The sequence below is a fragment of the Anas platyrhynchos genome, chromosome 29, assembly GCF_047663525.1.
Source record: "Anas platyrhynchos isolate ZD024472 breed Pekin duck chromosome 29, IASCAAS_PekinDuck_T2T, whole genome shotgun sequence".
NCBI classification, from domain to species: domain Eukaryota; kingdom Metazoa; phylum Chordata; class Aves; order Anseriformes; family Anatidae; genus Anas; species Anas platyrhynchos.
The window spans coordinates 5,276,285-5,290,702 of NC_092615.1; the positions used below are offsets into that span (position 1 = coordinate 5,276,285).

At 56.1% G+C, this 14,418-nt stretch overlaps 1 protein-coding gene and 1 long non-coding RNA gene across 2 annotated transcripts in view; one reads left to right on the forward strand and one right to left on the reverse strand.

Moving 5' to 3' along the window:
* LOC139999758 (uncharacterized) overlaps positions 1-14,418 on the reverse strand; it is an 80,777-nt gene that overhangs the window by 19,194 nt on the left and 47,165 nt on the right. The window lies entirely within an intron of this gene.
* The window catches only part of MUC16 (mucin 16, cell surface associated), a 42,052-nt gene continuing 39,805 nt past the window's right edge, over positions 12,172-14,418 (forward strand). The window contains exons 1-3 of the mRNA XM_072029278.1: positions 12,172-12,321; positions 13,162-13,650; positions 13,832-14,059. Of these exons, the coding sequence (XP_071885379.1) occupies positions 12,172-12,321; positions 13,162-13,650; positions 13,832-14,059 (867 nt within the window). The remainder of the gene's footprint in view (positions 12,322-13,161; positions 13,651-13,831; positions 14,060-14,418) is intronic.

Consider the following 14,418-nt stretch of genomic DNA (forward strand, 5'->3'; position numbering starts at 1 on the left):
GAGACGGCTTCTTCCTCACCTGGGACAACAGCTGCACCAACCACCGCTCTATCAACTGCCTCCACAGCTACAATCTCAAGCACCTCACCCACCGAGACAGGAGCTGCTGTCTCCACCACAGCTGTGGAAACATCTAGCAGTGAGAGCCAGGCCACATCTGTTCCTACCACGACAGCTTCTCCCACTTCCACTCCACCACAACCTTCAGCTACTCAGGCAAAAAGTACAGGCCTCTCTACCAAGTCGGAAAACTCCAGCCCAGCTCTGGGAACAACCACAGAAGTCACTTGGAGCACAGCTGGCACATCCTCTACTGCTCTGCTAAGTAGCACTCCGCCAGAGACCTTAACCACTCCAACCACCATCCTCAGGGAAACATCCACCTCTGCTACTGGGGCAACGTCTCTTCCTGCAGCCACCTCAGCTGTGACTCTCAGCACTACTCTGGAGACGGCTTCTTCCTCACCTGGGACAACAGCTGCACCAACCACCGCTCTATCAACTGCCTCCACAGCTACAATCTCAAGCACCTCACCCACCGAGACAGGAGCTGCTGTCTCCACCACAGCTGTGGAAACATCTAGCAGTGAGAGCCAGGCCACATCTGTTCCTACCACGACAGCTTCTCCCACTTCCACTCCACCACAACCTTCAGCTACTCAGGCAAAAAGTACAGGCCTCTCTACCAAGTCGGAAAACTCCAGCCCAGCTCTGGGAACAACCACAGAAGTCACTTGGAGCACAGCTGGCACATCCTCTACTGCTCTGCTAAGTAGCACTCCGCCAGAGACCTTAACCACTCCAACCACCATCCTCAAGGAAACGTCCACCTCTGCTACTGGGGCAACGTCTCTTCCTGCAGCCACCTCAGCTGTGACTCTCAGCACTACTCTGGAGACGGCTTCTTCCTCACCTGGGACAACAGCTGCACCAACCACCGCTCTATCAACTGCCTCCACAGCTACAATCTCAAGCACCTCACCCACCGAGACAGGAGCTGCTGTCTCCACCACAGCTGTGGAAACATCTAGCAGTGAGAGCCAGGCCACATCTGTTCCTACCACGACAGCTTCTCCCACTTCCACTCCACCACAACCTTCAGCTACTCAGGCAAAAAGTACAGGCCTCTCTACCAAGTCGGAAAACTCCAGCCCAGCTCTGGGAACAACCACAGAAGTCACTTGGAGCACAGCTGGCACATCCTCTACTGCTCTGCTAAGTAGCACTCCGCCAGAGACCTTAACCACTCCAACCACCATCCTCAGGGAAACGTCCACCTCTGCTACTGGGGCAACGTCTCTTCCTGCAGCCACCTCAGCTGTGACTCTCAGCACTACTCTGGAGCCGGCTTCTTCCTCACCTGGGACAACAGCTGCACCAACCACCGCTCTATCAACTGCCTCCACAGCTACAATCTCAAGCACCTCACCCACCGAGACAGGAGCTGCTGTCTCCACCACAGCTGTGGAAACATCTAGCAGTGAGAGCCAGGCCACATCTGTTCCTACCACGACAGCCTCTCCCACTTCCACTCCACCACAAACTTCAGCTACTCAGGCAAAAAGTACAGGCCTCTCTACCACGTCCGAAAACTCCAGCCCAGCTCTGGGAACAACCACAGAAGTCACTTGGAGCACAGCTGGCACATCCTCTACTGCTCTGCTAAGTAGCACTCCGCCAGAGACCTTAACCACTCCAACCACCATCCTCAGGGAAACGTCCACCTCTGCTACTGGGGCAACGTCTCTTCCTGCAGCCACCTCAGCTGTGACTCTCAGCACTACTCTGGAGACGGCTTCTTCCTCACCTGGGACAACAGCTGCACCAACCACCGCTCTATCAACTGCCTCCACAGCTACAATCTCAAGCACCTCACCCACCGAGACAGGAGCTGCTGTCTCCACCACAGCTGTGGAAACATCTAGCAGTGAGAGCCAGGCCACATCTGTTCCTACCACGACAGCTTCTCCCACTTCCACTCCACCACAACCTTCAGCTACTCAGGCAAAAAGTACAGGCCTCTCTACCAAGTCGGAAAACTCCAGCCCAGCTCTGGGAACAACCACAGAAGTCACTTGGAGCACAGCTGGCACATCCTCTACTGCTCTGCTAAGTAGCACTCCGCCAGAGACCTTAACCACTCCAACCACCATCCTCAGGGAAACGTCCACCTCTGCTACTGGGGCAACGTCTCTTCCTGCAGCCACCTCAGCTGTGACTCTCAGCACTACTCTGGAGACGGCTTCTTCCTCACCTGGGACAACAGCTGCACCAACCACCGCTCTATCAACTGCCTCCACAGCTACAATCTCAAGCACCTCACCCACCGAGACAGGAGCTGCTGTCTCCACCACAGCTGTGGAAACATCTAGCAGTGAGAGCCAGGCCACATCTGTTCCTACCACGACAGCTTCTCCCACTTCCACTCCACCACAACCTTCAGCTACTCAGGCAAAAAGTACAGGCCTCTCTACCAAGTCGGAAAACTCCAGCCCAGCTCTGGGAACAACCACAGAAGTCACTTGGAGCACAGCTGGCACATCCTCTACTGCTCTGCTAAGTAGCACTCCGCCAGAGACCTTAACCACTCCAACCACCATCCTCAGGGAAACGTCCACCTCTGCTACTGGGGCAACGTCTCTTCCTGCAGCCACCTCAGCTGTGACTCTCAGCACTACTCTGGAGACGGCTTCTTCCTCACCTGGGACAACAGCTGCACCAACCACCGCTCTATCAACTGCCTCCACAGCTACAATCTCAAGCACCTCACCCACCGAGACAGGAGCTGCTGTCTCCACCACAGCTGTGGAAACATCTAGCAGTGAGAGCCAGGCCACATCTGTTCCTACCACGACAGCTTCTCCCACTTCCACTCCACCACAACCTTCAGCTACTCAGGCAAAAAGTACAGGCCTCTCTACCAAGTCGGAAAACTCCAGCCCAGCTCTGGGAACAACCACAGAAGTCACTTGGAGCACAGCTGGCACATCCTCTACTGCTCTGCTAAGTAGCACTCCGCCAGAGACCTTAACCACTCCAACCACCATCCTCAGGGAAACGTCCACCTCTGCTACTGGGGCAACGTCTCTTCCTGCAGCCACCTCAGCTGTGACTCTCAGCACTACTCTGGAGACGGCTTCTTCCTCACCTGGGACAACAGCTGCACCAACCACCGCTCTATCAACTGCCTCCACAGCTACAATCTCAAGCACCTCACCCACCGAGACAGGAGCTGCTGTCTCCACCACAGCTGTGGAAACATCTAGCAGTGAGAGCCAGGCCACATCTGTTCCTACCACGACAGCTTCTCCCACTTCCACTCCACCACAACCTTCAGCTACTCAGGCAAAAAGTACAGGCCTCTCTACCAAGTCGGAAAACTCCAGCCCAGCTCTGGGAACAACCACAGAAGTCACTTGGAGCACAGCTGGCACATCCTCTACTGCTCTGCTAAGTAGCACTCCGCCAGAGACCTTAACCACTCCAACCACCATCCTCAGGGAAACGTCCACCTCTGCTACTGGGGCAACGTCTCTTCCTGCAGCCACCTCAGCTGTGACTCTCAGCACTACTCTGGAGACGGCTTCTTCCTCACCTGGGACAACAGCTGCACCAACCACCGCTCTATCAACTGCCTCCACAGCTACAATCTCAAGCACCTCACCCACCGAGACAGGAGCTGCTGTCTCCACCACAGCTGTGGAAACATCTAGCAGTGAGAACCAGGCCACATCTGTTCCTACCACGACAGCTTCTCCCACTTCCACTCCACCACAACCTTCAGCTACTCAGGCAAAAAGTACAGGCCTCTCTACCAAGTCGGAAAACTCCAGCCCAGCTCTGGGAACAACCACAGAAGTCACTTGGAGCACAGCTGGCACATCCTCTACTGCTCTGCTAAGTAGCACTCCGCCAGAGACCTTAACCACTCCAACCACCATCCTCAGGGAAACGTCCACCTCTGCTACTGGGGCAACGTCTCTTCCTGCAGCCACCTCAGCTGTGACTCTCAGCACTACTCTGGAGACGGCTTCTTCCTCACCTGGGACAACAGCTGCACCAACCACCGCTCTATCAACTGCCTCCACAGCTACAATCTCAAGCACCTCACCCACCGAGACAGGAGCTGCTGTCTCCACCACAGCTGTGGAAACATCTAGCAGTGAGAGCCAGGCCACATCTGTTCCTACCACGACAGCTTCTCCCACTTCCACTCCACCACAACCTTCAGCTACTCAGGCAAAAAGTACAGGCCTCTCTACCAAGTCCGAAAACTCCAGCCCAGCTCTGGGAACAACCACAGAAGTCACTTGGAGCACAGCTGGCACATCCTCTACTGCTCTGCTAAGTAGCACTCCGCCAGAGACCTTAACCACTCCAACCACCATCCTCAGGGAAACGTCCACCTCTGCTACTGGGGCAACGTCTCTTCCTGCAGCCACCTCAGCTGTGACTCTCAGCACTACTCTGGAGACGGCTTCTTCCTCACCTGGGACAACAGCTGCACCAACCACCGCTCTATCAACTGCCTCCACAGCTACAATCTCAAGCACCTCACCCACCGAGACAGGAGCTGCTGTCTCCACCACAGCTGTGGAAACATCTAGCAGTGAGAGCCAGGCCACATCTGTTCCTACCACGACAGCCTCTCCCACTTCCACTCCACCACAAACTTCAGCTACTCAGGCAAAAAGTACAGGCCTCTCTACCACGTCCGAAAACTCCAGCCCAGCTCTGGGAACAACCACAGAAGTCACTTGGAGCACAGCTGGCACATCCTCTACTGCTCTGCTAAGTAGCACTCCGCCAGAGACCTTAACCACTCCAACCACCATCCTCAGGGAAACGTCCACCTCTGCTACTGGGGCAACGTCTCTTCCTGCAGCCACCTCAGCTGTGACTCTCAGCACTACTCTGGAGACGGCTTCTTCCTCACCTGGGACAACAGCTGCACCAACCACCGCTCTATCAACTGCCTCCACAGCTACAATCTCAAGCACCTCACCCACCGAGACAGGAGCTACTGTCTCCACCACAGCTGTGGAAACATCTAGCAGTGAGAGCCAGGCCACATCTGTTCCTACCACGACAGCTTCTCCCACTTCCACTCCACCACAACCTTCAGCTACTCAGGCAAAAAGTACAGGCCTCTCTACCAAGTCGGAAAACTCCAGCCCAGCTCTGGGAACAACCACAGAAGTCACTTGGAGCACAGCTGGCACATCCTCTACTGCTCTGCTAAGTAGCACTCCGCCAGAGACCTTAACCACTCCAACCACCATCCTCAGGGAAACGTCCACCTCTGCTACTGGGGCAACGTCTCTTCCTGCAGCCACCTCAGCTGTGACTCTCAGCACTACTCTGGAGACGGCTTCTTCCTCACCTGGGACAACAGCTGCACCAACCACCGCTCTATCAACTGCCTCCACAGCTACAATCTCAAGCACCTCACCCACCGAGACAGGAGCTGCTGTCTCCACCACAGCTGTGGAACCATCTAGCAGTGAGAGCCAGGCCACATCTGTTCCTACCACGACAGCTTCTCCCACTTCCACTCCACCACAACCTTCAGCTACTCAGGCAAAAAGTACAGGCCTCTCTACCACGTCCGAAAACTCGAGCCCAGCTCTGGGAACAACCACAGAAGTCACTTGGAGCACAGCTGGCACATCCTCTACTGCTCTGCTAAGTAGCACTCCGCCAGAGACCTTAACCACTCCAACCACCATCCTCAGGGAAACGTCCACCTCTGCTACTGGGGCAACGTCTCTTCCTGCAGCCACCTCAGCTGTGACTCTCAGCACTACTCTGGAGACGGCTTCTTCCTCACCTGGGACAACAGCTGCACCAACCACCGCTCTATCAACTGCCTCCACAGCTACAATCTCAAGCACCTCACCCACCGAGACAGGAGCTGCTGTCTCCACCACAGCTGTGGAAACATCTAGCAGTGAGAACCAGGCCACATCTGTTCCTACCACGACAGCTTCTCCCACTTCCACTCCACCACAACCTTCAGCTACTCAGGCAAAAAGTACAGGCCTCTCTACCAAGTCGGAAAACTCCAGCCCAGCTCTGGGAACAACCACAGAAGTCACTTGGAGCACAGCTGGCACATCCTCTACTGCTCTGCTAAGTAGCACTCCGCCAGAGACCTTAACCACTCCAACCACCATCCTCAGGGAAACGTCCACCTCTGCTACTGGGGCAACGTCTCTTCCTGCAGCCACCTCAGCTGTGACTCTCAGCACTACTCTGGAGACGGCTTCTTCCTCACCTGGGACAACAGCTGTACCAACCACCGCTCTATCAACTGCCTCCACAGCTACAATCTCAAGCACCTCACCCACCGAGACAGGAGCTGCTGTCTCCACCACAGCTGTGGAAACATCTAGCAGTGAGAGCCAGGCCACATCTGTTCCTACCACGACAGCTTCTCCCACTTCCACTCCACCACAACCTTCAGCTACTCAGGCAAAAAGTACAGGCCTCTCTACCAAGTCGGAAAACTCCAGCCCAGCTCTGGGAACAACCACAGAAGTCACTTGGAGCACAGCTGGCACATCCTCTACTGCTCTGCTAAGTAGCACTCCGCCAGAGACCTTAACCACTCCAACCACCATCCTCAGGGAAACGTCCACCTCTGCTACTGGGGCAACGTCTCTTCCTGCAGCCACCTCAGCTGTGACTCTCAGCACTACTCTGGAGACGGCTTCTTCCTCACCTGGGACAACAGCTGTACCAACCACCGCTCTATCAACTGCCTCCACAGCTACAATCTCAAGCACCTCACCCACCGAGACAGGAGCTGCTGTCTCCACCACAGCTGTGGAAACATCTAGCAGTGAGAGCCAGGCCACATCTGTTCCTACCACGACAGCTTCTCCCACTTCCACTCCACCACAACCTTCAGCTACTCAGGCAAAAAGTACAGGCCTCTCTACCAAGTCGGAAAACTCCAGCCCAGCTCTGGGAACAACCACAGAAGTCACTTGGAGCACAGCTGGCACATCCTCTACTGCTCCACTAACTAGCACTCCACCAGAGACCTTAACCACTCCAACCACCATCCTCAGGGAAACGTCCACCTCTGCTACTGGGGCAACGTCTCTTCCTGCAGCCACCTCAGCTGTGACTCTCAGCACTACTCTGGAGACGGCTTCTTCCTCACCTGGGACAACAGCTGCACCAACCACCGCTCTATCAACTGCCTCCACAGCTACAATCTCAAGCACCTCACCCACCGAGACAGGAGCTGCTGTCTCCACCACAGCTGTGGAAACATCTAGCAGTGAGAGCCAGGCCACATCTGTTCCTACCACGACAGCTTCTCCCACTTCCACTCCACCACAACCTTCAGCTACTCAGGCAAAAAGTACAGGCCTCTCTACCACGTCCGAAAACTCCAGCCCAGCTCTGGGAACAACCACAGAAGTCACTTGGAGCACAGCTGGCACATCCTCTACTGCTCTGCTAAGTAGCACTCCGCCAGAGACCTTAACCACTCCAACCACCATCCTCAGGGAAACGTCCACCTCTGCTACTGGGGCAACGTCTCTTCCTGCAGCCACCTCAGCTGTGACTCTCAGCACTACTCTGGAGACGGCTTCTTCCTCACCTGGGACAACAGCTGCACCAACCACCGCTCTATCAACTGCCTCCACAGCTACAATCTCAAGCACCTCACCCACCGAGACAGGAGCTGCTGTCTCCACCACAGCTGTGGAAACATCTAGCAGTGAGAACCAGGCCACATCTGTTCCTACCACGACAGCTTCTCCCACTTCCACTCCACCACAACCTTCAGCTACTCAGGCAAAAAGTACAGGCCTCTCTACCACGTCCGAAAACTCCAGCCCAGCTCTGGGAACAACCACAGAAGTCACTTGGAGCACAGCTGGCACATCCTCTACTGCTCTGCTAAGTAGCATTCCGCCAGAGACCTTAACCACTCCAACCACCATCCTCAGGGAAACGTCCACCTCTGCTACTGGGGCAACGTCTCTTCCTGCAGCCACCTCAGCTGTGACTCTCAGCACTACTCTGGAGACGGCTTCTTCCTCACCTGGGACAACAGCTGCACCAACCACCGCTCTATCAACTGCCTCCACAGCTACAATCTCAAGCACCTCACCCACCGAGACAGGAGCTGCTGTCTCCACCACAGCTGTGGAAACATCTAGCAGTGAGAGCCAGGCCACATCTGTTCCTACCACGACAGCCTCTCCCACTTCCACTCCACCACAACCTTCAGCTACTCAGGCAAAAAGTACAGGTCTCTCTACCATGTCCGAAAACTCCAGCCCAGCTCTGGGAACAACCACAGAAGTCACTTGGAGCACAGCTGGCACATCCTCTACTGCTCTGCTAAGTAGCACTCCGCCAGAGACCTTAACCACTCCAACCACCATCCTCAGGGAAACGTCCACCTCTGCTACTGGGGCAACGTCTCTTCCTGCAGCCACCTCAGCTGTGACTCTCAGCACTACTCTGGAGACGGCTTCTTCCTCACCTGGGACAACAGCTGCACCAACCACCGCTCTATCAACTGCCTCCACAGCTACAATCTCAAGCACCTCACCCACCGAGACAGGAGCTGCTGTCTCCACCACAGCTGTGGAAACATCTAGCAGTGAGAGCCAGGCCACATCTGTTCCTACCACGACAGCTTCTCCCACTTCCACTCCACCACAACCTTCAGCTACTCAGGCAAAAAGTACAGGCCTCTCTACCAAGTCCGAAAACTCCAGCCCAGCTCTGGGAACAACCACAGAAGTCACTTGGAGCACAGCTGGCACATCCTCTACTGCTCTGCTAAGTAGCACTCCGCCAGAGACCTTAACCACTCCAACCACCATCCTCAGGGAAACGTCCACCTCTGCTACTGGGGCAACGTCTCTTCCTGCAGCCACCTCAGCTGTGACTCTCAGCACTACTCTGGAGACGGCTCCTTCCTCACCTGGGACAACAGCTGCACCAACCACCGCTCTATCAACTGCCTCCACAGCTACAATCTCAAGCACCTCACCCACCGAGACAGGAGCTGCTGTCTCCACCACAGCTGTGGAAACATCTAGCAGTGAGAGCCAGGCCACATCTGTTCCTACCACGACAGCTTCTCCCACTTCCACTCAACCACAACCTTCAGCTACTCAGGCAAAAAGTACAGGCCTCTCTACCAAGTCGGAAAACTCCAGCCCAGCTCTGGGAACAACCACAGAAGTCACTTGGAGCACAGCTGGCACATCCTCTACTGCTCTGCTAAGTAGCACTCCGCCAGAGACCTTAACCACTCCAACCACCATCCTCAGGGAAACGTCCACCTCTGCTACTGGGGCAACGTCTCTTCCTGCAGCCACCTCAGCTGTGACTCTCAGCACTACTCTGGAGACGGCTCCTTCCTCACCTGGGACAACAGCTGCACCAACCACCGCTCTATCAACTGCCTCCACAGCTACAATCTCAAGCACCTCACCCACCGAGACAGGAGCTGCTGTCTCCACCATAGCTGTGGAAACATCTAGCAGTGAGAGCCAGGCCACATCTGTTCCTACCACGACAGCTTCTCCCACTTCCACTCCACCACAACCTTCAGCTACTCAGGCAAAAAGTACAGGCCTCTCTACCAAGTCGGAAAACTCCAGCCCAGCTCTGGGAACAACCACAGAAGTCACTTGGAGCACAGCTGGCACATCCTCTACTGCTCTGCTAAGTAGCACTCCGCCAGAGACCTTAACCACTCCAACCACCATCCTCAGGGAAACGTCCACCTCTGCTACTGGGGCAACGTCTCTTCCTGCAGCCACCTCAGCTGTGACTCTCAGCACTACTCTGGAGACGGCTTCTTCCTCACCTGGGACAACAGCTGCACCAACCACCGCTCTATCAACTGCCTCCACAGCTACAATCTCAAGCACCTCACCCACCGAGACAGGAGCTGCTGTCTCCACCACAGCTGTGGAAACATCTAGCAGTGAGAGCCAGGCCACATCTGTTCCTACCACGACAGCTTCTCCCACTTCCACTCCACCACAACCTTCAGCTACTCAGGCAAAAAGTACAGGCCTCTCTACCAAGTCCGAAAACTCCAGCCCAGCTCTGGGAACAACCACAGAAGTCACTTGGAGCACAGCTGGCACATCCTCTACTGCTCTGCTAAGTAGCACTCCGCCAGAGACCTTAACCACTCCAACCACCATCCTCAGGGAAACGTCCACCTCTGCTACTGGGGCAACGTCTCTTCCTGCAGCCACCTCAGCTGTGACTCTCAGCACTACTCTGGAGACGGCTTCTTCGCCACCTGGGACAACAGCTGCACCAACCACCGCTCTATCAACTGCCTCCACAGCTACAATCTCAAGCACCTCACCCACCGAGACAGGAGCTGCTGTCTCCACCACAGCTGTGGAAACATCTAGCAGTGAGAGCCAGGCCACATCTGTTCCTACCACGACAGCTTCTCCCACTTCCACTCAACCACAACCTTCAGCTACTCAGGCAAAAAGTACAGGCCTCTCTACCAAGTCGGAAAACTCCAGCCCAGCTCTGGGAACAACCACAGAAGTCACTTGGAGCACAGCTGGCACATCCTCTACTGCTCTGCTAAGTAGCACTCCGCCAGAGACCTTAACCACTCCAACCACCATCCTCAGGGAAACGTCCACCTCTGCTACTGGGGCAACGTCTCTTCCTGCAGCCACCTCAGCTGTGACTCTCAGCACTACTCTGGAGACGGCTTCTTCCTCACCTGGGACAACAGCTGCACCAACCACCGCTCTATCAACTGCCTCCACAGCTACAATCTCAAGCACCTCACCCACCGAGACAGGAGCTGCTGTCTCCACCACAGCTGTGGAAACATCTAGCAGTGAGAGCCAGGCCACATCTGTTCCTACCACGACAGCTTCTCCCACTTCCACTCCACCACAACCTTCAGCTACTCAGGCAAAAAGTACAGGCCTCTCTACCAAGTCGGAAAACTCCAGCCCAGCTCTGGGAACAACCACAGAAGTCACTTGGAGCACAGCTGGCACATCCTCTACTGCTCTGCTAAGTAGCACTCCGCCAGAGACCTTAACCACTCCAACCACCATCCTCAGGGAAACGTCCACCTCTGCTACTGGGGCAACGTCTCTTCCTGCAGCCACCTCAGCTGTGACTCTCAGCACTACTCTGGAGACGGCTTCTTCGCCACCTGGGACAACAGCTGCACCAACCACCGCTCTATCAACTGCCTCCACAGCTACAATCTCAAGCACCTCACCCACCGAGACAGGAGCTGCTGTCTCCACCACAGCTGTGGAAATATCTAGCAGTGAGAGCCAGGCCACATCTGTTCCTACCACGACAGCTTCTCCCACTTCCACTCCACCACAACCTTCAGCTACACAGGCAAAAAGTACAGGCCTCTCTACCAAGTCGGAAAACTCCAGCCCAGCTCTGGGAACAACCACAGAAGTCACTTGGAGCACAGCTGGCACATCCTCTACTGCTCTGCTAAGTAGCACTCCGCCAGAGACCTTAACCACTCCAACCACCATCCTCAGGGAAACGTCCACCTCTGCTACTGGGGCAACGTCTCTTCCTGCAGCCACCTCAGCTGTGACTCTCAGCACTACTCTGGAGACGGCTTCTTCCTCACCTGGGACAACAGCTGTACCAACCACCGCTCTATCAACTGCCTCCACAGCTACAATCTCAAGCACCTCACCCACTGAGACAGGAGCTGCTGTCTCCACCACAGCTGTGGAAACATCTAGCAGTGAGAGCCAGGCCACATCTGTTCCTACCACGACAGCTTCTCCCACTTCCACTCCACCACAACCTTCAGCTACTCAGGCAAAATGTACAGGCCTCTCTACCAAGTCGGAAAACTCCAGCCCAGCTCTGGGAACAACCACAGAAGTCACTTGGAGCACAGCTGGCACATCCTCTACTGCTCTGCTAAGTAGCACTCCGCCAGAGACCTTAACCACTCCAACCACCATCCTCAGGGAAACTTCCACCTCTGCTACTGGGGCAACGTCTCTTCCTGCAGCCACCTCAGCTGTGACTCTCAGCACTGCTCTGGAGACGGCTTCTTCCTCACCTGGAACAACAGCTGCTATATCATTTATATCTCTGGCCACAATCACACCTCGAGAGACTGTAAGGAGTCCAGTGACAAACCAAATGGAAAGTACTTCTCATCTACTAACTACCACTGCAGGTCCCGAGCATTTCACCATCAACTTCACCATCACCAATCTCCCCTACGATTCCAACCTGGCCACTCCAAACTCGGCAAGGCTCAACACTACCCGGAGAGTCATGACCACCTTGGTAGGTAGCCCACGGCAGTGCCACGGCCAGGCCTCCTGCTGGCCCCTGCACCGGCTGGAGTGCAGGGAGAGGCACAGGGCTCACTTGTGAAACCTCTCTCGTTGGCAGCTCAACCGCCTTCTGAAGGATAGCAGCATTGGCCCCGCTTTTCTTGCTTGTGGAACGACGGCCTTCAGGTATGGGGGGAGCCCGAGTGTCCCTCTGCAGGTCCCATGAGTACTGGGTAGCCCGTCACGCTTCTGCTCTCCCCGCCAGCAGGATGGAGCGGGGACCATCTCCCTGCTGCCCTCCTCCCTCAGGGCCTCCCGTCGCTGCCCTCCCTCTCACTTGTGGGTCACAGCGTAGCCCCGAGAACGACTCCAAAGCCTGACCTTGCCCGGTGCTTTCTGACAAACGCCACAGGTTTAGAGGAGGCAGGAGAGGAAGGGCAGGCCGGCCGTGCCTGACGGCGGAATACAGAACACACATGCCCCACAAAGAGTCACGGAATTTCTAGGTTGGGAAAGACCTCAAGATCGTCGAGTCCAACCTCTGACCTAACACTAACAGTCCCCACTAAACCATATCCCTAAGCTCTACATCTAAACGTTTTTTAAAGACTTCCAGGGATGGTGACTCCACCACTTCCAAGGGCAGCCTGTTCCAATGTCTAACAACCCTTTCGGTAAAGAAGTTCTTCCTAAGATCCAACCTAAAACTCCCCTGACGCAACTTAAGCCCATTCCCCCTCGTCCTGTCACCAGGCACGTGGGAGAACAGACCAAACCCCACCTCGCCACAGCCTCCTTTGAGGTACCTGTAGAGAGCGATAAGGTCGCCCCTGAGCCTCCTTTTCTCCAGGCTGAACAAACCCAGCTCCCTCAGCTGCTCCTCGTAGGACTTGTTCTACAGGCCCCTCACCAGCTTTGTCGCCCTTCTCTGGACAAAGAAGTGGCTGCAGGAGCCCCAGGGCCTCAGCTTGCAGTGACAGGGCACAGAAGAGGGGCGCTCAGGCACGGGTTTGTGTTTTCCAGGCCAGTGGGGCGAGGGGACAACACAGGCGTGGACGCCGTCTGCACCTACACAAAGGAGCCCTCCGCGCCAGGCTTGGACAGGGTGGGCCTTTACCACGAAGTGAGCAACAAGACCGGAGGCATCTCGCGCCTGGGCCCCTACAACCTGGACAGAGACAGCCTCTACGTCAACGGTGACCAAGGCCTCTCCCTCTGCCTTCCTGCGGCTGCCTTCCCCAGCCCTCGCCCGTCCCCTTTCCCGACTCCAGCTCATCCCTCTCTCCCCCTTTTTCCAGGTTACAACGAACCACCAGTCACACCCAGTGAGTACCTCGCAGCAACGAGATGGACCCCGAGGGCAACCAGCGCCTCGCGAACCGCTTCCCCTGGGCAGGGGTGGTTGTGGGGCTGGGCTCGCAAACCCTGTCACAAGCGGGGAGCCTGCCAGCCTTCCCCATCGTGACTAGTGCCAGGGAGGAGGGCTGGCTGGCCAGAAACCTCTGCGCTTGTCCACCCAGTGCCTCCACAGCCTGGCTCCTGCGCCATCTCACTGCGCGTCCATGCTTCTTGCAGCTCCCACTCATCCACCAACGACCACTGCAGGCCCCGAGCGTTTCACCATCAACTTCACCATCACCAATCTCCCCTACGATTCCAACCTGGCCACTCCAAACTCGGCAAGGCTCAACACTACCCGGAGAGTCATGACCACCTTGGTAGGTAGCCCACGGCAGTGCCACGGCCAGGCCTCCTGCTGGCCCCTGCACCGGCTGGAGTGCAGGGAGAGGCACAGGGCTCACTTGTGAAACCTCTCTCGTTGGCAGCTCAACCGCCTTCTGAAGGATAGCAGCATTGGCCCCGCTTTTCTTGCTTGTGGAACGACGGCCTTCAGGTATGGGGGGAGCCCGAGTGTCCCTCTGCAGGTCCCATGAGTACTGGGTAGCCCGTCACGCTTCTGCTCTCCCCGCCAGCAGGATGGAGCGGGGACCATCTCCCTGCTGCCCTCCTCCCTCAGGGCCTCCCGTCGCTGCCCTCCCTCTCACTTGTGGGTCACAGCGTAGCCCCGAGAACGACTCCAAAGCCTGACCTTGCCCGGTGCTTTCTG